The sequence below is a fragment of the Amblyraja radiata genome, chromosome 18, assembly GCF_010909765.2.
Source record: "Amblyraja radiata isolate CabotCenter1 chromosome 18, sAmbRad1.1.pri, whole genome shotgun sequence".
Taxonomy (NCBI): Eukaryota; Metazoa; Chordata; class Chondrichthyes; order Rajiformes; family Rajidae; genus Amblyraja; species Amblyraja radiata.
In genome coordinates, this window is record NC_045973.1 from 10912340 (window position 1) to 10934748 (window position 22409).

The following is a 22409-nucleotide window of genomic DNA, read 5'->3' on the forward strand; positions in this document are numbered from 1 at the left end:
AGCAATCTCTCCCACCGGGGGCCTGAATGTGATCAGAGTTCTCCTCACTCCTACTCTGACAGCAACCTGCTCACATCTGAGAACTCACCACATGCAGATCCTATCTCAATACCGTGTGCTAAATGTCACTCTCTGAACTGCTGACCACAATTGTCAGATCATGTTGATCTGTCATCTGGATCGGTGGGACTTCTTGGCTACCTCAGAGAATGGAGAAGGCACAAGGGTGCAGATTAGCCTTGGGGGGGGGGAGAGGATGGAGTCACCCGCTAGTGCGTGCATATACAAGCAAGGATAAGGGTTACCTTACGTAACCCTTAAGCGAGGGTTAATTTTCTTGTAGACACAAAATGCTGGAGTGACTCAGCATCTCTGGAGAGAAGAATTGGGTGACGTTTCGGGTCAATACTTTTCTTAAGACCCTTACATAAGTCAGATTTTACGCAAGTCACAATCACCATGCCCGTATCCTATCCACAGTAATTCATTGATAGCACTAATTGTCAGCAGCGCCTGGCTGGCTGTGTCCTGGGCACTTTCTACAGCGTGTGGCCTTCTGGGTAACTATGCCACCATTGCCGGCTTTAGTTCCATCTCACCATTGTGGCACTTCCTACTGCACCTGGCCTTTTGGGTAAGTACCATTGCCAGCTTGGTTCCAATGTAAACATTTAGTGATCGTACAGTGTTGTGGAAATTACAAACAGTCTTTGATCACTGCGAGAACAATAAGATGGATAGGAGGGCAATAAACTGTGGCTACCGCTATTGAAGTATCAGCAAATGGGCGTAGATAATTGTATATCATGATCCCAAGGATAAGGGACTGAGTGAAGAATTATTTACGTAAGTGCAAGTTTACGTAAGTTGCCTATTGCATAAGTCGAGAAGAGTTAATTCATCAACCATAAGAGATTTTACAATCACAGAGATACAGCGTGGAAACAGGCCCGTCGGCCCAACTTGCCCACACCGGCCAACATGTCCCAGCTGCACTGGTCCCACCTGCCTGTGTGTGGTCCATATCCCTCCAAACCTGTCCTATCCATTTTAGGACAAGGGATAACTGGCTGAGTATAATATCATCTTTAACAGTCTACGATCTGCTACTAACCAATCACTTTGGCTGATTAACAAGATTGACCTGCTGGTTCATCTCAAGAGAGAGAAAGCCAGTGGAGCTGTGCTTGACCCTGCTGGTGTGGTTCCCTCATGCTGATTGTTTGTTCCCTTCTCTTGCAAGTGGAGTGCGTTGATGACTATTTTGCAATGTGAGTGAATGATATCCTCCAAAGTTTGATCAGATTCAGTGTGCGTGAGGGATGGAGTGTATGAAGGTATGACATTTAAATGTCAGGTCTCAGCCCCCAGGTTCGAGACGTGAGAAAGCTACGCAATAGCTATGTCTTGTGTAGGAAGGAACTGCAGAGTTGCTGGTTTACACCGAGGATAGACACAAAATGCTGGAGTAATTCAACAGGACAGGCAGCATCTCTGGAGAGAAGGAATGGGTGAAGTTTCGGGTCGAGATCCTTCTTCAGACCCTGAGATTCTGCCTGTCCCATTGAGTTAATCCAGCAATTTGTGTCTATCTTCAATTATTATGTCTTGTTTGGACCAATGTGCGAGTTTAATTATACAGTAGATGCAGGAGCAACTAGGTGATACGTTGACACACCTTGACCATGCAGTTCTGCTAAATGTTATTTGTCAGTCTGTCCTTTGCACTCACAGGGTGTAGGAAGGAATTTCAGATAGACACAGAAAGTTGGAGTAACTCAGCGGGACAGGCAGCATCTCTGGAGAGAAGGAATGGGTGACGTTTCGGATTACTCCAGCATTTTGTGTCTACCCATTTCCTTTCTCCAGAAATGCTTTCTGACCCGCTGAGTTACTCCAGCTTTTTCGTGTCTATTCCTTCCTATGAACTCGTTGCTTAATGACGCGTTAGTATTTCTGCATTGGTTGGATGATAAACTCAAATGATCACGGGGCTTGGAGAGGATGTCTATCTGATAGGGTCCCTTTATTGGCATTTATACGACATAACAAAGGGTGAGAAAACCAGGATGAGTATTTGCATAAACCATTGTGAAGTCAACCAGCCCACTCTGCCATCAGTAGGAAACACGCTCACTACGTCCCGACACTCACGTTTCTCAAACATATTGATCACACATTCCAAAAACCAAAATGACATAAACAATCTGTGTTTATTTTCAAAGACGTTTTGTTTTACCATTAAGTTGAAAGAAGGGAACCTCCTCATGAGTTACAAGGAGTTGGGAAATATTGGATGTGTGACATCCATCTCTGCTTTATTTTTTTTTAAATACTCGTACAAAACAGTATGCAGTCTATAAAAATGTGTGTTCAAACCATTTATTCAGGCAAATTCTAGTCTTTGATCATTTGCGTTTGATGAAAATAGACAAACAAAAAATATATACTCGCTATTTTATTTTGTATTCCAGATTGTTCAATAGCTTCAGGCTAAGAGAAGCATCTTTTCATCATATTTCTTCCACTATTTCCTTTTCTTCCTCCACTGTTTGACATACAATTGCTATTATTTTCCAAACACTTCAATAAAATTGATGGCTTGTAATCTTAATTCACACTCGTTTGAAGTCAGGGGGAGAAACTGGATTAGACTGGAGAATGTGCAGTGGGACCATGATGCATGATTAACTCAGGCCTTTTTGATGTAGCTGAGATTGCACATAAAATATTTCCTCCTGCTTTATTAGCAGTGTCTAGGCAGCTCGAAGCACCCCGTTTATTGTGTACAGCACTGGGTGGCTGATCCTGCTGACTGATGCCAGGGGTGCGTGCACCTCTTACACGGGCGGTGTTCATTGCTTGCAACTAAATGAGAGAAAAAGAATATTTACTGGAGACAACAGGTGCTGTGTTACTTCAGCATGTTTGTGCTGGAAACGCAAGCGCTGAGTTATTTACTGGGGACACAAGTACTGAGTTGATGGAATCCTGGCCAAAACCCAAAGTGCTGGAGAAACTCAGTGGGTCGGGTAGCAACTGTGGAGGACATGGATAGGTGACGTTAATGGTTTTTCTGGATGTTTGGTACAAACCATGGATGCTAGAGTCACCACCGATCTTCTGGAGGAGGGAAGGGAAGGAGTGATATTCTTTACCTGCAGAGCTCAAAGAATCCCTCCAGATCCAATGAGAGATGGTCATACTCAAGGTTAATGTAAGGGGTGAAGGCCCAAAAGCATGACTGCAGCACCACAGGAAGATTAATGACCTTATATGTGGACAAGTTCAGAAGAAAACATCCAAATGCTTTTCCCGTAACTACTGCTGCAGCTTTGTGCTTTGTTCCATCCCGTAGTCCTATAATCCTGTTTAATTAATATTGTATGTTTCACATTCAAAGATACTACAATTCTATACTTAGCAGTGACACTTCACCTTCCTGAAACAATACACAGATTTGGAATAAAGAAGGCTTGGAAGATAGCAGAGTCAGGGGATATTGGGAGAAGGGAGGAACGGGGTACTGATTGTGGATGATCAGCCATGATCACATTGAATGGCGGTGCTGGCTTGAAGGGCTGTATGGCCTACTCCTGCACCCATTGTCTATTGTCTATCATTCCGAATCCATAAAAGCATTCATTCTCCTTCCATGGCTGTCTGCCTCGCCTATTAATTGTTTGCACTCTCTTGTCCAGAGTCTGTCCATTCCCTCTACAGATATTGCCCAACTGTGGGGCGGCATGGTGTCACAGTAAGTTGCTGGCTTACAGCAACAGAGACCCGGGTTCGATCCCAACTACAGGTGCTGTCTGTACGGAGTTTGTACGTTCTCCCCGTGACTGCGTGGGCTTTCTCTGAGATCTTCGGTTTCCTCCCACACTCAAAGACGTACAGGTTTGTAAGTTAATTGGCTTGGTAGAAATGTAAATTGTGTGGAGGATAGTGTTGATGTGCGGGGGTCGCTTGTCGGTGCGGACTCGGTGGGCCAAAGGGCCTGTTTCCGCACTGTATCTCTAAACTAAACCTGCCGAGTTCCACCTGAAATTTGTAGTTCTTAAAGCTCGGATTGTCGTAGGTTTGAACAGGTTTGCTCAGATGCAGGGCTGCATGGAGATTTGAACCAAAGGATGAGAAGTTACAAACCAAAGACTATTGCAGCCTAGGTAACAGTGTAAATGGCTGATGCATAAACAGAATGCGGTAGGAGTTTAGTTTTGGGGAGCAGAGTTTTTGATAAGGATGGTGCAGGCACAAGCCGTGAGTAATTACTCAGGGTAGGCAGTCAGTCGGCTTTTAAAAAAATCTTAAACCGCGCATGCGCAGATTATGTCTACCTGAGAGATCGATCTCTTAGGTAGGCATAATTCTTCCGTGCCTTTACAATTTATATTTAATAATTACCATTTTATAATTTTAGTCAGGCATGTGCCTGGGATGGTGTGAGGTAAAGGCTGGCCATTTGAGAACACGGGCCTAGAATTATTGCATATTTGGGTTTGTTCCCAAACAAATTCTTGCTTTATCTTTAAATTAGTGCCTTTTCTTTAAATCTTGTAACATCTTCCATATTTCCAGCAGATCTCTTTATAAAGTAATCACGAGTTAATTCTTTACTGGCATACTTAATACCTCTATTGCAAACCTCATGTGTAGCACCCTGAGTCTATTCACATTTTTCCTTAACAGAGGCTACCAGCAATAGCAGGAACTTGATGGAAAATGTGTTTTTCTGAAAAGTCATTGAGTCATTTTCAAAAGAAATAGTGCGCTGAATGGCTAAATTAATGAATTTTCCAACATTTAGCAGCTTGATCATTATTAGGAGCTATTATTGCAGGTGTGTTGTGACTGTCTGCCAGCGACACTTCACTAAGCAATCGCATTCTTGTTGGATAAAACACATTTCTAGGCAGGATTTAGCGGTGATATATTTCTCTTAATTTCCATAACTAAAGGAATGTTGAATTCCACTAATGTGGTAAAGCATTTCTTAAGTTTCAGAATAATAAAGTGCTTTAACAGAAGTGCTTATGGATGTACACACCCATGTACCCACATCCATTTAGCTTTAAAGGAAATGGTGTTGATGATGAGATATGCCTTATTAAATGTGTTATAAAGTGATGGGCTCGATACTACAATGATAACTGGTTGATTTTTTTTCTTTTCATCTGCAAAAATAAACAGCCACAATCCAGATATTTTGGTTTAGTTTCGAGTTTAGAGATACAGCGCGGAAACAGGCCCTTCGGCCCACCGAGTCCGCGTTGACCAGCGATCCCCGCACACTAACACTATCTTAGACACACTAGGGACAATTTTTACCGAAGCAAATTAGCCTACAACCCTGTACGTCTTTGGAGTGCGAAAGAAAACCGGAGCACCCAGAGAAAATGCACGCGGGCACATGGAGAAAGTACAAACTCCATACAGACAGCAATCGTGGCCAGGATGGAAACTGGGTTTCTAACGCTGTAAGGCAGCAACTACCTCTGCGCCTCCCCGCCACCTTTGAAAGAGTTATATTTGCTAAACATGGAATAATGTAGAGGTGCAGTTCAGTTTCCACTAAAGTCAATGAGGCAACATTTCACAAGCAGAATAACATAGACCCGTTACCACAGTTGTGAATGCATCTGATGAAACCTAGTACACATTTTTTACTTCAGCTGCAGGCCAGGTAGCAATTAGGCAGATAAACACTTCATGAAATTAGCCACATTTCATTAGCCCACAGCTAACAATGGCCTGTTTCCTTGATCGCTACTTCATTTGTTCTATAACTCTCTATATCACCGTCTATGTCTCTCTTTCCCTTTCCCCTAACCCTCAGTCTGAAGAATGGTCATGACCTGAAATGTCACCAATTCCTTCTATCCAGATAAGTTGTCTGACCCGCTGTTACTCCAGCTTTTTGTGTCTATCTTCAAGAAAAAAGGAGTTATGGTGAAAGTTTACTGAACTGTAATATTGCACTGAAGATAGACACAAAATGCAGGAGTAACTCAGCGGGACAGGCAACATTCCCGGAGAGAAGGAACATTTCAAGTCGAGATCCTTCTTCAGACTGATCAGACTGTCAGTGTATTATTGCACCCTTTTGTGTCCCTGTCACCTCTAGCCTTTGTCACTTCCGCCAGGTGCCGTCAGCTCATTGGGTGGAAGTGGGGGGTGGAGCAACGGGAGCCTCGCCCCGTTACCAAGCGACCGAGGCACGCGTTGCCGGGGTTGTGTAGGTGCAATGGCGCGCACTACATCGGCATTCCGACACGCCGGGACCTCACTTTGTGGCAGCCGCTGCAAACCCACGCCCAATGCATCGCTCCCCAAGTGTGTTTTTAACTGCTCGCTCTCTCCTACCCACCACCTCTCCGCTGCCCAAGGCCTCAATGCGCGCCGAGCACCAACCGCCACCACGAACGGACGCCTCAGTTTGTTTTGACCAAAACCCGTTATATAGAAGATAGACACAAAGAGCTGGAGTAACTCAGCGGGACAGGCAGCATCTCTGGAGGAAAGGAATGGGTGACGTTGTGGGTCGAGACCCTTCTTCAGATTAGTCAGGGGAAAGAGAAACGAGAGATATAGATGGTGATGTAGAGAGATAAAGAACAATGAATGAAAGATATGCAAAAAAGTAACGATGATAATGGAAACAGGTCATTGTTAACTGTTTGTTGGATGAAAACGAGAAGCTGGTGCGACTGGGTGGGGGAGGGATAGAGAGAGAGGGAATGGCGGGGCTACCTGAAGTGAGAGAAATCAATATTCAAACCACTGGGCTGTAAGCTGCCCAAGCGAAATATGAGATGTTGTTCCTCCAATTTGCGATTAGCCTCACTCTGACAATAGAGGAGACCTAGAATAGAAAGGTCAGTGTGGGAATGGGAAGGAGAATTAAAGTGTTTAGCAACCGGGAGATCAGGTAGGTCCAGGCGGACTGAGCGAAGGCGTTCAGCAAAACGATCGACCACCCTACGTTTGGTCTCGCTGATGTATAAGAGTCCACATCTTGGACAACGGATACAGTCGATGAGGCTGGAGGAGGTGAGGTCCGTAATTGAGAGGATTTATTGTATTATACATCTAATATTAGGGAACAATTGTTTCACATCCTTCATGCTGCAATCCCCTATTGAGGTCACCTGTGTGCTACAGAATACTCCGTCTAACACGATCTTCAGTAACACGCCAAAAAATGAAATTATAGACTGCCTGTACACTTCTTCGAGCTAGATGCCAGGCAGATTCCTGGTGTATATACCTCCAACATAAAAAATGCAAGCAAGGCTGTAATCCAGCTATTTGGTAAAATTGGACCCTTCACTGTAGGTTAAGTCAATGTACAGCGAGCATCACCCTCTACAGATGCTGCCTGACCCGCTGAGTTCCTCGAGCACTTGATTTTTTTTTGCAACAGTTAACATCAAGCAGTTGCTAACATTATTGTGATGAGGTTGCAGCACTAATGCTTTGTGCATTTTCTGTGCATGTATTAAATGTCATGTGTTAATCACATATTGCAATCCTACCAACTTTCCTTGATTATCCAGTTAAACCCACAACATTTTAACAGAAGCAGTAACTGCTGTGTTCTCATATTTCCAAAGAATCAAAATTGGATCAGTGGACTAAGATGCCAAGAGAGGATTGTAGCTTTATCTAAGTTACGCCTTTTTAAGATTTATAAATAGTTTCATTGACAAAAGGAAACAGTCCCCAAAGAAAGAGTAAAAAGTTTTCATGCCCCTGTGCAACTCTGAGCAGTCTACAACATGTATATTCCTCACATTCCTTTTATATTACCAACTACGATGTAAGACAGTGATCCCTTTAACAAATAGCTGAATAAGATACAGGCTCAAGGAAAGAGCAGAAAAGTGAGATTTACTGAATGGCTCTTTCAATAAGATGCACAAAGGGCTAAATGGTCTTCTGTGCTTCAGTAGGAGTCTGTGATTCTAGAAGATACCGGGGGTGAATCCACAAGCTGGCTCTCGTAGACGCAAGTGTTGGGAAATCAAGAGATGCACAATCTGTGATTTATTGTTCATTAATGAGCAGAAAACCATGAACCACTTGAAGAGATACACTGCCGCTGAGTGTTGCTCCTTGCTGCATGCTCCCAGATCACTGAATCACTCCTCTTGCAGTTAAGTACGGTTGTTATGTTAAAATGTTTCATCGATAGATGCACTTTTCTAACCACTGTAATAAATTTATAACCAGCAGAGAAGAAAATCAAGTTGATGTTTGCAAAGTTTGAAGTTGTGGTGCAATCTCATATGTTGCAGGGTGTTCATTTGTATTTGGTGTTTTCAACAATGAATGCTCCTGCAACTTTGGTTTCAATAGCCCAGCCGTTTTCACAAATTATCTCGTGTTGGACAGAGCTGGTTAAGAGGTTGGACGCATCTAGGATGCAGGTAAGTTGATGTGAAAGTTATAGAAACAAAACCCTATTGCTAGATGGGGGGGTTTTCATGGAAACAAGTCCCCATGTAAAGGAATTTCACTGTTGTCAACTCCAAGCAATCCCCAGATAACGCCAAGATAATGTGAAAACTGATTTAATGTGAAATATGATTTAATGTGAAAACTGATTTAATGTGAAATCTGATTTAATGTGAAACCTGATTTAATGTGAAAACTGACCACCACCTGGCAATAGATTTCTTTGAAGATAGACACAGAAAATGCTGGAGTAACTCAGCGGATCCGGCAGCATCTCCGGAGAAAAGGAATGGGTGACGTTTCGGGTCGAGACCCTTCTTCCGTCTGAAGAAGGGTCCCGACCCGAAACGTCACCCATTCCTTCTCGCCAGAGACGCTGCCTGTCCCGCTGAGTTACTCCAGTAGTTTGCGTCTATCTTCGATGTAAACCAGCATCTGCAGTTCTTTCCTACACACGAGGCATGAAAGAAAATTCATCAACAACAATAACTGCCAAAGACACATCATTCTTCAGAAACGCAAAAGGATGGAATGAATAGGAGTACGTTTTGGATACTGGCCTCGGCGAATGTGAAATGTAGGTGAATAATTCCTAGTACAGAACAAATCGGAAATATTTTAGTCCAAATATTTCTTGCTGTGAAAGCAGTTCAATAAAGCCACACAATACTGAACAAACATACAAAAGCATTCCCTTCACATGTCATTCCCTGGCAGCTGTTCCACAGCACCTGGATAATGTTTATATTTCATAACTTCAAGCCCCACATACTTATGGGCAAGGACAATAAATAGCAAAGCTTTAAAATGGAAAAATGGTCTTCTTCAACTCGGTTTACATTTATTCCTCAACAACAACTATGGCCACCGCTATATTCTATTCATCTGTTGAAAAGCTATTTCGTAAACAAAGATGTAATTCATTCTTTGATCTTTAGAAGACTCCGCTTTTCAAAAAAAACACAGGGACTTTTTGAAACTACACAGAAGTAATTATACAATTCTGCTCCGTGGCATGGAGCCACAACAGCAGAGCACACTGTCCATATTTTTGTCCAATTATTATATTTAACATTGAAATATCTACATACATATTCAAATTAATTTGGGCGGCACAATGGCACAGCGGTAGAGTTGCTGCCTTACAGCGCCAGAGACCCAGTTTCGATCCTGACTACAGGTGCTGTCTGTACGGAGTTTGTACGTTCTCCGTGACCACGTTGGTTTTACCCGGGTGCTTCAGTTTCCTCCCACACTCCAAAGACGTACAGGTTTGTAGGTTAATTGGCTTCTGTAAAGATTATAAATAGTCCCTCTCGTGTAGGATAATGTTGGTGTATCGCTGTTCAATGCAGACTCAGTGGGCCGAAGGGCCTGTTTCCACGCTGTACTCTAAACCAAACTAAACTAAATCTGATTAAAAATGTAAAGTTTATTTTACATCTGATCCAACACACAATTCAAAATATTGCAAAACATTTTAGGTTCATTATTTTCACGTGCAGCGAAGTACTTTGAATAGCTTGATTTTGCATGCTATCCAAACAAATCAGATATACCAAACATAAATACAATCAAGTCAAACTCAATTACAATAGATATGGCAAAGGGGAAGATACTGAATGCAGAATATAGTTCTCTGCATTGTAGCACATCAGTTCCCTAGACAAAGTCCAATGTCCTCAACGGGGTAGAGGTGAATTGGACAGTATTTTAGTTTTTGGAAGGACTGCTCAGATGCCTGATAACAGAGGGGAAGAAGCTGTTCCTGAGTGTGGGGGTGCACACTTTCAAGCTTCTGTATCTTCTACCAGACGGGAGCAGGGAGAGGGAGTGACAAGTGGGCCAAGTCTTATGACAAGATAATGTTTGCTGCTTTTCTGTGACAGCGTAAACTGTAGAAGGAGTCAATGGTGGGAAGTCTGGTCCATGTGAAGGACTGGGCTACATCCACAATAGCCCTGTCCCATGGTACGAGTTCATTCCAAGAACTCTACCGAGTTTAAAAAAAAATCAAACTCGTGGTAAGCACGGAGAATGAACGTAGCGGGTACGTCGGAGCTCGGGGACGTCTCTTAGCGGCTCGTAACGCTAACGGCAGGTACTTGGGAAGACTCGCTAATGGCAGGTAAGCACGGGAAGACTCGTGAAGATTTTTCAATATATGTTGAAAAATGTCCACGAGAGCCCCGAGTACCGACAAGTGGCCATTACCGTAAATCTCCGAGTTCGAATCAGGGCAAACTCGGGAGAGCTCTTGGAATGAACTCGTACCGTGGGACGGCTTTAACTCTGCAATTGTGTGCAGTCTTGGGCAGAGCTGTTCCAAACCATGCTCTGATGCAACCCAACACAGTATGCTTCCCTATGGAGAGAAGGAATGGGTGACGTTTCACGTCGAGACCCCTCTTCAGAGATGCTGCCTGTCCCGCTGAGTTACTCCAGCATTTTGTACATATCTTCAGTGTAAATCAGTATCTGCAGTTCCTTCCTACACAGTATGGTGCATCTGTAGAAGTTTGTAAGAGTTACTGGAGACATGCCAAATTTCCTCCGTCTCCTTTGGAAGTAGAGGCATTGGTGTTCTTTCTTGGCTGTCACATCAATGTGGTTGATCCACGGCAGGTTATATAAAAGCCAAGGAATTTTGCATGGAAAAATACAGATGGTTCGGTTCACACTCATATGTCTGTACCTCATTGTTAACTCCTGCACTGTCTCCAATAATCTGACTGATATTAAAATCTGGATGATTTGAAATTGCCTCAGAGTCTGGAGAATTCCATCACAGCTTCAAGATTTGATTCAAACATTTATCTCATTTGTCAACGTTGTCCTGTGCAATTAGCTGAGATTGTATTCAGGATTAAAATTACTACAATTCAAGAATCTGAAATGCTTTTGGTTGCCAAGTGTCGTGGAAGGTTTCTACATAAGAGCAACCTTCATCTTTATTTCTCCTGTCGGACATATTCACTAAACACATGAGATTTGCCACCAACTTTCGAGAATGTCCTCCAAATATCTGCTCAATGGTAATCTAGCATCTTCTGAGCTCTCCTCCTATCTTAACCTTTCCTCATCCCTCGCTGTGTTCGTTTAGACCCCACACTTCTATTAATTACTTGGGTTATTTATGTGCGAGGCAAGAGCGGAACTCGCTATCAAAACATGGAGGGGACGGGGGACACAATATTTTGGCGGCCACGTGCGCATGCGCACACTCACACACACGCGCGCGAGGCTTCGGAGGCTCAATCCAGCACTAAATGCAGCTCAACTCTGCCTGTCTCACCAGATTAACTACAGCCCTGGCTGGACTGACGGGACACCGGCGCTGCTTCTCCGCGCTGGCCATATTTCCCGCAAGTCCAGGAAGGCTGTAAACTCACCTGGCGGGACAGGCAGAGTTGACCTGGTTTAGCGCTGTTTCTCGGCGCAGGCTGTGGGCCTGGGGGCACCGCGCCCTTCTGACTACCGACCAAAGATCCTATAGCGGAGGATCTTTGCTGCCAACCGCTCTGGCCACCCACGGGGGGGGGGTACTCGGGAAGGGACAGGACAGCGCCGGAGACCCGGCCGGGATCGATCCTGGCTGCAGATGAAGCGCAGGTCTGTGCCACGTCTCCCTCCTCCAATCACCGCACTCTATCCTCAGGCCCACCCCCCCTCCCCACTCCTCCCTCCTCCTATCATCATGCTGAATGATCACGCCTCGCCCCCATTGCCCCCGACGTCTCTCTCGTCCAATCGGCGCCCTCGATCTTCAGTCCCACCCCCACTGTCTCACGGAAAGCGGAGATTTCACTCGGTTTTAAAATCCGGATTACAAAAACTTGGGGGGGACGTGTCCCCTCTGGCCCCCCTGGGTTTTCCGCCCTGGTGCGAGGAGAGCTACAGAAAGTTTTTCTGAACAACATCGTATACCAGGCACTGTTGTGCTCAGTACAAAGGTTTGGTTTCATAGAACACAAACATGAATTATTTGGCTTCTTCGATTCTGACCAAATGAATCAATTCCCAGTTTCGTGTGATTCATTTCTCACCACATCTGCTCACTTGAATCAGACCAAATGGTGAATTTAGTTCTTTGATATTTCCGCCAGCTGCAATGTGGTCACGCCACCAGTGGTATATTCCCCTCCTCACCTTTGTCAGCCAATTGCAGGGACCTCGCTTTCTGGACACTCTGGTCCATTCCTTCAACCCTCCACCCATTCATCTCTCCCCACCCATTCCTCCCCTCCCACAGATGCTGTCCCCTGCAACTGGAGGCGGTGTAACATCTCCCCCTTGCTCCCCTCCTTGCCATCCAGGGACCAAAACAACCCTTCCAGGCAAGACAGAGATTTGTCAGCACCCCCTATAAACCTCATCTATTGCATCGGTGAACTGGATGAGCCCAAATGCAGAGTCGGCAATGACTCTGCCGACTGCACTCTGCCAGCTGTGGCCACTGTGACTTTCTGGTTGCCAGCCATCTTAGTTCCTTCCCCTTCTGTTAAAATATGCTCAAGAAAGTCACCAGGACTAAATCTGAACAATTATTTAGTTTAGTTTAGAGATATAGCGAGAAAGCAGGCCCCTTCAGCCCACCGAGTCTGCGCCGACCAGCGATCACCGTACACTAACACTGCCCTACACAAACTAGGGACAATTTACAATTATACCAAGCCATACAAAAGCGACAAGTGTAGCATTTCCTGCAGTTGCAAGGGAAAGTGCCAGGGGAGGGGGTGGTTTGGGTGGGAAGGGACGAATTGACCAGGGAGTTACGGAGGGAGTGGTCTCTGCGGAAAGCCGAAAGGGGAGGAGATGGGAAGTTGTGGCCAGTGGTGGGATCCCATTAGAGGTGGCAAAAATGTCGGAGGATTATCTGTTGTATGTGACGGCTGGTGGGTGGAAGGTCAGGACAAGGGGGACTGTCTTTGTTACAAGTGGGGGGATGGGGAGTGAGAGCGGAGCTATGGGATATAGAGGAGACCCTGGTGAGAGCCTCTTCTAAAGTCGAAGAGGGGAACCCCCGTTCCCTAAAGAATGAGGTCATCTCCGATGCCCTGGTTTGAAACACCTCATCCTGGGTGCAGATGCGGCGTAGACAGAGGAATTGGGAGTAAGGGATGGAGTCCTTACAGGAAGCAGGGTGGGAAGAAGTGTAGTTCAGATAGCCATGGGAGTCAGTGGGTGTGTAGCAGATGTCGGTCAGTAGTCTGTTACCTGCGATGAAGGTAGTGAGGTCTGTAAACGGTAGGGAGATGTCGGAAATGGTCCGGGTGAATTTAAGTGCCGGATGGAAGTTAGTGGTGAAATGGATGAAGTCAAAAACACGTGTATGTGTGTATAAATATTTTGTGCACATGTGCAGATATGCACAAGCCAGAGTACAAGTATATATAGAGAAACGGGTAATAAAAGGGAAATGAGAAGTGGCATCATTCACGAGTCAGTTGTCAATTCACCAAACACGGTGTCAATTCACCAGACAAAAGGCATATTCATATCCATATTCAGCATGCTTTAAAATTTATAGTGCAAAAGGCACGGGGCAAGATTTCAAAGATTGATTGAAGTTTGATTAAGTAAGCTGCGTTCCGTTTGTCTAATACTTTCAATAACAATGGTGTGGTTTAACCTCGTAATTGATGCCTCATTCTGTGTTAGTGTGTCTTTGTGCTGGATTTTGCACTCATTAATTAGATGTACTTTGCCCATGCGATGATGAGAGGGGGAGGAGGGGTGGGTAGTGGTTGGAGGTGTGATTCACTTGAAGTTGGTCTAATTGAAGCCATTTTAGCGAGGCACCCACCACAAGGGTTGAAGAATCTGTATGCACACAACAAGCAACTGGGCATCCCTTCCTCAAATGGTCTGTAGTCTGAAGAAGGGTCTCGACCCAAAACGTCACCCATTCCTTCTCTCCAGAGATGCTGCCTGTCCCGCTGAGTTACTATAGCTCTTTGAGTCCCTCTTTTTGTTCAGTTACTAGCTTCTTCTGCTGAAATCAAATCTTACATTCTCCTTTTGTTCCAGTCCTGTCTGGATGGCACGACCACAAAGGTCGAAGGATCGCGGTGGAAATTATTTTATTCAATATAGGACTTTATTTCAAGTTGTCTGTCACAGAAAAATTATTTAAGTGTCTATTTAAACTGGTTTGAAATAAAAGAAGCAATGTGCTTTGGGCAAAACTGAAAACAAGGGAAGAAAAGATTACGGGGATAAGGCAGGAGAATGGGGTTGAGAGGGAAAAATAGGTCAGCCATGATCGAATGACAGTGCAGACTCAATGGGCCGAATGGCCTAATTCTGCTCCAATGTCTTACCTATGGTCTTAAGATGATTAAGGCATTCAAAGAAAAATGGCAAAAATCCTTTTAATTTCAACCATAAGAAATCAGAAGGAAGTGGCCTTCACGCCTGTGTAAGTCGAGTTGCAGTGCCAGAAATATTGTTTCATAGAATTTAGTTGCTGAAAATGTACTGAAAAAGCCAAGCTCCAGCACATTCTAGTGAATTTGGTTGGTATATAAATACTTTTAACTTTGTGCCATTCCAGATGATTCAATGTGGGCTTGCTCAGGAAGACACAGTTTTGTGAACAAGCTGGAGGATTCGGACAATTTAGACATTTAAAATGTAATTGTTGCAAGTTGTTGCCCAATTTACATTGAATAATAGTCAACATCGTTAACAAAGTCCAGGCCAGTGTTTACACGGGATTGGTTAATTGTATGTCGATGGATTTATTCTATTTATGATGGGGGGGGGGGGGAGGGGGTTAAATAGTATCTCTCGTTTCTCTTTGACTATATCTGGAATGCTTTGGGGAGGAATTCATCAGTGGTCGGCAACATAAAACAGGCCATTAGTTGTACCACTTGCACTCTTGAATTCATTGAACTCAACTGAATCGAACGTGTAGAGGTGTGTACAACAGGGGTCGATCGCCTGACACCACTTTATCCTACTTTGTTCCTTTAGTTTTAAGTTACCAGGTAAGTAGTGGTAACAGAGGTGTTCATAATATGATCTGTCTTATCGAGGCTTATGAAAAAACGTTAATATCGGAATAGAGCAAGTATTAAAAGTAAATTTCCACAGAAAGTTCAGTGAGAAATAGTAAGATTCTACAGTTACAAAAAAAAACCCAAAGGACCAAAAGCCAATGGACTTTTTCCAATTGGATTCTGAGGTAAGACTTTTACATAATATTCAAATCTTGCTTTGTTTCAGTTCTAATGACAAGGTGATACCAACAGTCTCAGATGTTCCAAGTTAAACTGTGCGCTATCAGACTACACTGCATTGTTTTTGCTAATCAAACTTGGGGTTTACCCTCTTTCAAAGCAACACAATTGTTCCATTGATGTTTAAGGACTAATGACCCAACAAAGTAAAATATAAACCATGCACTCGTTCAGGCACCAACAAACCCAACAATTTAAAAGTGCAGCTGAACAAACCTAATAAAGGCACCACCAAGCATCCTTTGTCAGAAGGAGACAATTTGAAAGTGTGTGATAACCAAAATTACAACTCTGGAAAGCTTACTGACTGAATAAAGCATGAGCTTTCAAAAATGAATATTCATGCTACCAGAAAATAGCGATGGCCTTTTGAGATTCCGTTTCTGTATCAATTTGTTTCTATTAATAATACAAAGATTCAAACAAGATCCTTACAAAGCCTGTGTATGGACTCACAGCATCAGGTGAAGGAGAATCACATTGTGAAGGAGAATGTGCAAGTTGTTGGGGTCTCATTTACACTTTGGGGTACGTTTGATTTAATTCAGGGTTCCCAGCTGCTTTAAATTAAAAACACTGTTTATACTCGAGCTGCAAATTCACATTTGTTTTGAGTTTGCAGCTGAATCCAGCAGTGTGGTTAAATAATGGCACTCAGCTGTTTACTCTGATCATATTTTGAAGTAAAATCTCCCACCTCTTGACCTCAGGAGCTGACCTGAATAGTGAACAGGAGATTGACACTGGGCTGGTAGATATGGCTAATACAAATCCCCTGCTGGACAGCAATTCTCAGCACATGTACCATGCTAGTGGTAGATTACCACCTAACGCTGCAAAACTGAATGCAGCGAGTCCACTCAAAAATATTCCCAGCATTTACTCAAACTACACTTCTGAATGTTAGTCAGCATTTCCAATTTCTTGCCTTTAAGTACAGTTTTTATTATTTAAAAAGTTTCTTTTGAAAAATCACCAAAGTAATAAACTAACAAATTCACAAAAAGGCCAGGATAGAGGGAATGTAGAAAGGATGTTTCCACTAGTGGGAGAGTCTAGGACCAGAGGCCATCGCCTCAGAATCAAAGGACATACCTTTAGAAAGGAGATGAGGAGGAATTCCTTCAGTCAGAAGGAGGTGAATCTGTAGAATTCAGTGCCACAGACGGCTGTGAAGGTCAAGTCAATGGATATTTTTACAGAGGAGATGACGGATTCTTGATTAGTACGTGTCAGGGGTTACGGGGAGAAGGCAGGAGATTGGGGTTGAGAGGGAGAGATAGATCAGCCATGATTGAATTGCGGAGTAGACTTGATGGGCCGAATGGCCGAATTTAGCCTCCTGGAACTTATGTACATGGATTCTGTTCAACTGGCTGCGTACAAGCGTTATGGTAAATTTGCATTTTTTCCTCAGCTCCCAACCACTGATGCCAAGCACAAGTCAACTTTAAAAGAGGGAAAACTCTGAACCGGTCGGTACATGTTCACCCGGGTTATGCAACCATAGCCCAGCCACATAAACAATCTATTTACTCACGTGTCCAGGGTTGTGGTGGCTTGATCTAAAACAGCACTGCCTAACACATTGATGTTGGGACTAGAAAGCATTTTTTTTAAAGAAAAGTTATTAGGCCATTGCATTTGGTTTTGATTAATAGAATCAAAAGTTGTCCTGGCCCGCAACATTCTCTGCCCTTTAGCAGCACAAACTTCAAAGCAGCTCCTATGAGCATTTCTTCTGCCCAATAAATAAACACCAGTGAAAACTGCCGTGCACAACACCAGCGTTATATAGTTACGTCGAGAAAAAGAGTCATCCGCTAACCTTTTATTAATAAATCACTGCGCCAGCTCAAGTACACTTCAGATCCATCAGGCAGCCTGCAAATGCACTTTACCAATGTTTAAATTCTGTCTGCTCAGCTCTGTTTATCAATAAATGCTAGCAATTGCAAAATACCTGTGTTTATTTTTCCTGGAACACAGATACGAGAAGGTGCAATATGCAAGCACTGCAGAACAAAATGCACAGCAATCTTCAACGCCCACCCGAATTAAAAGACCAGGATCTGAACCATGCCCTTTGCGTAGTTGGGTAGTTTCATACAGACACATGCACAATTTTGTCTTGTGTGACTGACTGGTGGTATTCCGCGAAAATAATTTTTGTTGCAGTTTCTACCTTGCTAATGTCTTGTGTTTTTGGAATGCGGTCCTGTCTCTGTGGCCCTCTTGTGGTAGATTTCACAGGCAGTACCTTGGTCTATTAGGCAGACTGACCTTGAAAAGTTTTGGGTCTGTGTTCCTTCTTCCATTTCTGGAAGAATTTCATTGCTCGCCTTAATACATCTCATGTAAGCCTGATTCATTCTATTTTGAAGTATCGCACAGCTTACACGTGTAAGAATTTTACAAGGAGACCTTTCGCAATACTTCAGGCATAGACAGGGTAGACAGTCAGAACGTTTTTTTCCCCTCCATGGAAATAACAAATACTAGATGGGGCTATATCTTTAAGGTGAGAGAGGCAAGATTTAAAGGGGAAGTGCACGGCTTTTTTTTCCCCATTGGATTTGAATGTCTGGAATGCACGGCCAGGGTTGGTGGTGAAGACCGATACAATAGTGGCATTTGAGAGACTTTTTGACAGGTATATGGATATGCAGGGAATGGAGGGATGTTTATTATATGCAGGCAGATAAGAGTTGGGCTCGGCATCATGTTCAACACAGGCATTGTGGGCCGAAGGGCCTGTTCCCGTGCTGTACTGTTCGATGTGTCGTGTTCTAACTGTGAATCTTTGCAGTTCACCCGCAGTACCTCGGCACATATGAAAATCATAAACTAAACTAAACTGAGTGCTCCAAAATGCTGTACTTCCTCCATTTTCTTAATCTCAAGAGGCCAGGAGTAAAGGAAAGATCCAGATAAATGATGGCAATTTCAATTTTGTATTCAAAAAACATCAATGAATTCGTTGGGTAACATCACTACAGAAATGTATTAAGATATAAAATTTCATCAGAACTTTTGCCCTTTTACCATTAAAATGGCAGCATTTATCAGTCCCACTAAAGCTTCACAGACACCATCAGTCATAACCTTTCGGACGGATTGCATGCTGATCGATCACGCTGAACCAAACCTAATTACGATTTACATTATTATTACTGAAATCTAAGACATCTACCAAAACATATCCGATTACTAGTCAAACCCGTGCTTTTGGGTAGAGTGTGTGGCATACAATCAATTTCCCTTGCACTGTGCAATAGATACATTTTGATACAGAATCTAATGACTACAAGAATCAGATATCTTTGACCCAAGTTTCATTTTTGTGATTTAGTTGTGGCAGGCAGCAATAAGCCCCTCCCAATGTAAGGCTGGATTTATCAATTAGTGTATTTGAGCCGTAGCAGTTCATGCTGATTGAGCCAAACATAGTTATTCAAGCTGAAATCAGCATGCAGCTTCAGGCGTTTTAAATGTTCCCCTCAAAGTACTCTGGTCTCAGCATGGTGACAAGTTTAGAACAGCACAGTAGCGCAGCTGGTAGAGCTGCTGCCTCACAGTGACACAGACCCAGGTTCGATCCAGAATTCTGTGTTGAGTTTGCACGTTCTCCCTGGGTTTCCCCCGGGTTTGCTCCCACATCCCAAAGACGTACAGGTTTGTTGGTTAATTGTCCTCTGTAATATGGCCCCAAGTGTGTAGGGAGTGAATGAGAAAGTGGGATAACACAGAACTAGCGTGAACGGGTGATCGATGGTTGGAGTGGACTCAGTGTGCCAAGGGGCCTGTTTCAATCCTGCATCTCTAAAGAAACCCAGTTAGATACCTAGGAGGACCATCGTTTGACACAGATGGAAAGACAGAATTGTCCTCCAAAATTTTGCAAGGACTTTGCCAGGACTTGAGGGCCTGAGCTATAGGGAGAGGTTGAGAGGCTAGGGTTCGATTCCTTTGAGGACAGGAGGATGAGCGGTGATCTTATAGAGGTGTACAAAATCATGGGAGGAATAGATCAGGTATACACACACGCACACACACAGTCTCTTGCCCAGAGTAGGGGAATCGAGAACCAGAGGACATAGATTTAAGGTGAGGAGGGAAAGATTTAACAGGAACCTGATGGGTACCTTTTTTCACACACAAAAAGTGGTGGGTGTATGAAATGCCAGAGGAGGCAGTCAAGGCAGATACTATCGTAACGTTCAAGAAATATTTTGACAGATACATGGATAGGATAGGTTTAGAGGGATATGGGCCAAACGCAGGCTGGTGGGACTAATGTAGGTGAGACATGTTGGTCGGTGTGGGCAAGTTGGGCCGAATGGCTGGTTTGCACGCTGTATGGCTATGAATCTAATGGCGAAGATAGACACAAAAAGCTGGAGTAACTCAGCGGGATGGGCAACATCACTGGAGAGAAGGAATGGGTGATGTTCAGGGGTTGAGACTCTCCTTCAGACTCGATCCAAAACATCAACCATTCCTTCTGTCCCGCTGAGTTACTCCAGCTTTTTGAGTCTATCTTCAGTTTAAACCAGCGTCTGCAGTTCCTTCTCACATATGAATCTAATGGCATTTGGTGGTTCTTAAATGTTTCACGGGCACGGATACTGTGGGCCAAAGGGGCCTGTTCCTGCACTGTTCTGTTCTGTTCTATGTTCAGTATAAAGAATTGAATGAAAAAACATTTTTTAAAAAGGAGGAAATTCTTAATTTTTGTGACTGTAGGAAAATGGTGAACTGTAACAACTGAACTGATGATAATTTGGAAAACGCCACTCAGCATCAATTCCCAGTCACATTTTTATTCCTTCTCATTTCTGACCGAGAGGCAAATGTTTTAAGTCCTTTGTGAACAATTCTGATTTTTTGTTTTTGTGTCACACATTAATCGAAGATATACTCTTCTTGTTTTTTTTTGCACAGCATATCAGAATCGGCCCCTGGCAAAGAATAAGGAAAAGTCAACAGGAATTAAGTTTCAGTGCAACTGTTTACTCAACTGTGGCCTGCAGTTATTGAAATCTTATCCATGGTTTTGTGTGACTACAGCAATAATGAATTCAGCATGACTGCAGTCCTCTAAGTAATGGCACATTTACTTCAAGCAGCAACCTGTGTGTATACACCGAGGCAAAAATTGGAAGCTGTATCGAAGGAAAACCCAAGGCACGATATATATACCTGCTGTTGCTGGAGATGAACCAATTCAGCAGCGGTCACTTCAATGGAAGATATATCTCCGTTTGATCTCCCCTCCCTTGTGATGCTGTCTAGATAGTGGTTACCACTGCTAGCTCCGTTGTGACTGGCTGAAATGTTGCTTGCTGCCTCAGTCCCAGATTCTTGCATCATGACTTAAAAACCTGAAAAATAATTCAGAAACAAAATGAACAGCTGAAAACAAAAATAAAATTTGATCTTATGCTTATCTCAGTTGTCGTAATGATATGCGTTGGAAGGAGTGTGTAGGAAGGAACTGCCGCTGCTGGCTAACAATGATCTATTCAACATTTTCCTTGCTCTTCTTCCCCCTTCATCTCTCGTTTTCACACCTAACCCTTCCATATCTCTGTGTTTAAGAAGGAACTGCAGATGCTGGAAAATCGTAGGTACACAAAAAAGCTGGAGAAACTCAGCGGGTGCAGCAGCATCTATGGAGCGAAGGAAATAGGCAACGTTTCGGCCCGAAACGTTGCCTATTTCCTTCGCTCCATAGATGCTGCTGCACCCGCTGAGTTTCTCCAGCTTTTTTGTGTACCTTCCATATCTCTAGTTTCCCTCTCCCCTGGCTCTCAGTCCAAAGAAGGGGCTCGACCCGAAACGTCGCCCATTCCGTCTATCCAGAGATGCTTCCTGTCCCGCTGAGTCACTCCAGCATTTTGTGTCTATCTTATGTAGGAAGGAGCTGCAGATGCTGGTTTACACCGAAAATAGAAAATAGTGCTGGAGTAAACTCAGCGGGACAGGCAGCGTCTCTGGAGAGAAGGAATGGGTGATGTCTCGGATCGAGGCCCTTTTTCAGACAATGTAAATGTGTAAGCATTAAAAGGTTTCATTATCGTGAATTGCCGTTCACAAGCTTAGTACTTAATTTCCTATTGCATCATGTTATAGTACAACACAAATATACAGCACACATGTTTTTTTTTACAATTCACTGGATTGCACTGCTTTTGTGGCAATTAGGTTCACTGGTGGTGTTAAGCTAAAGTGCCTGTAAAAACTAAAGGCCTTTGAAAATGTTGAAGCATTTAATTGAGCCTTATTTTGTATCACTACCTTGTGACACAATTAAAATCCAACAAAAGACCAAAAGAAGACAATTAAGCTAATTTTCCTCCTCTTTCTCCAATGAACAGAAATGCCAGAACCCATTTCATACTTGCATTAACTTTGTCTGCTTTCAAATCGGAGGCTGGGAGAAATATTTCTATAAATGATAGTCTGCCATAAAAGCAAAATGCAGTATTATTTCAATGTTTTGAATGTCTAATTAGTTTTAAAGTAGTTATCGCAGTCATAGTCCAGAGTTGTCACACAATCCTATTTTTCTTTAAATAGCTTTTTGTACAGAGTCAAAAGTAAGGCTGACATCTATTATAGATTCTCCATTTGTCAGGGGTTGTGGGGAGAAGGCAGGAGAATGGGGTTAGGAGGGAGAGATAGAACAGCCATGATTGA

At 43.5% G+C, this 22409-nt stretch overlaps 1 protein-coding gene and 1 long non-coding RNA gene across 11 annotated transcripts in view; one reads left to right on the forward strand and one right to left on the reverse strand.

The window, feature by feature from the left end:
* The window catches only part of foxp1 (forkhead box P1), a 486565-nt gene that overhangs the window by 235679 nt on the left and 228477 nt on the right, over positions 1 to 22409 (reverse strand). For all 9 annotated transcript variants that reach the window (XM_033036706.1, XM_033036704.1, XM_033036702.1 and 6 more), the window contains one exon: positions 20910 to 21091. In XM_033036706.1, coding sequence (XP_032892597.1) covers positions 20910 to 21080 — 171 coding nt within the window. In that variant the 5' untranslated portion in view covers positions 21081 to 21091. The remainder of the gene's footprint in view (positions 1 to 20909; positions 21092 to 22409) is intronic.
* Positions 7707 to 20910, forward strand: LOC116983105. Of its 2 annotated transcripts, none has more exons than XR_004414607.1 (3): positions 7707 to 8163; positions 8301 to 8432; positions 20652 to 20910. It is a non-coding gene; the product is annotated as an uncharacterized LOC116983105 (long non-coding RNA). The 2 variants fall into 2 exon arrangements; XR_004414608.1 differs by having other exon boundaries at positions 7709 to 8158.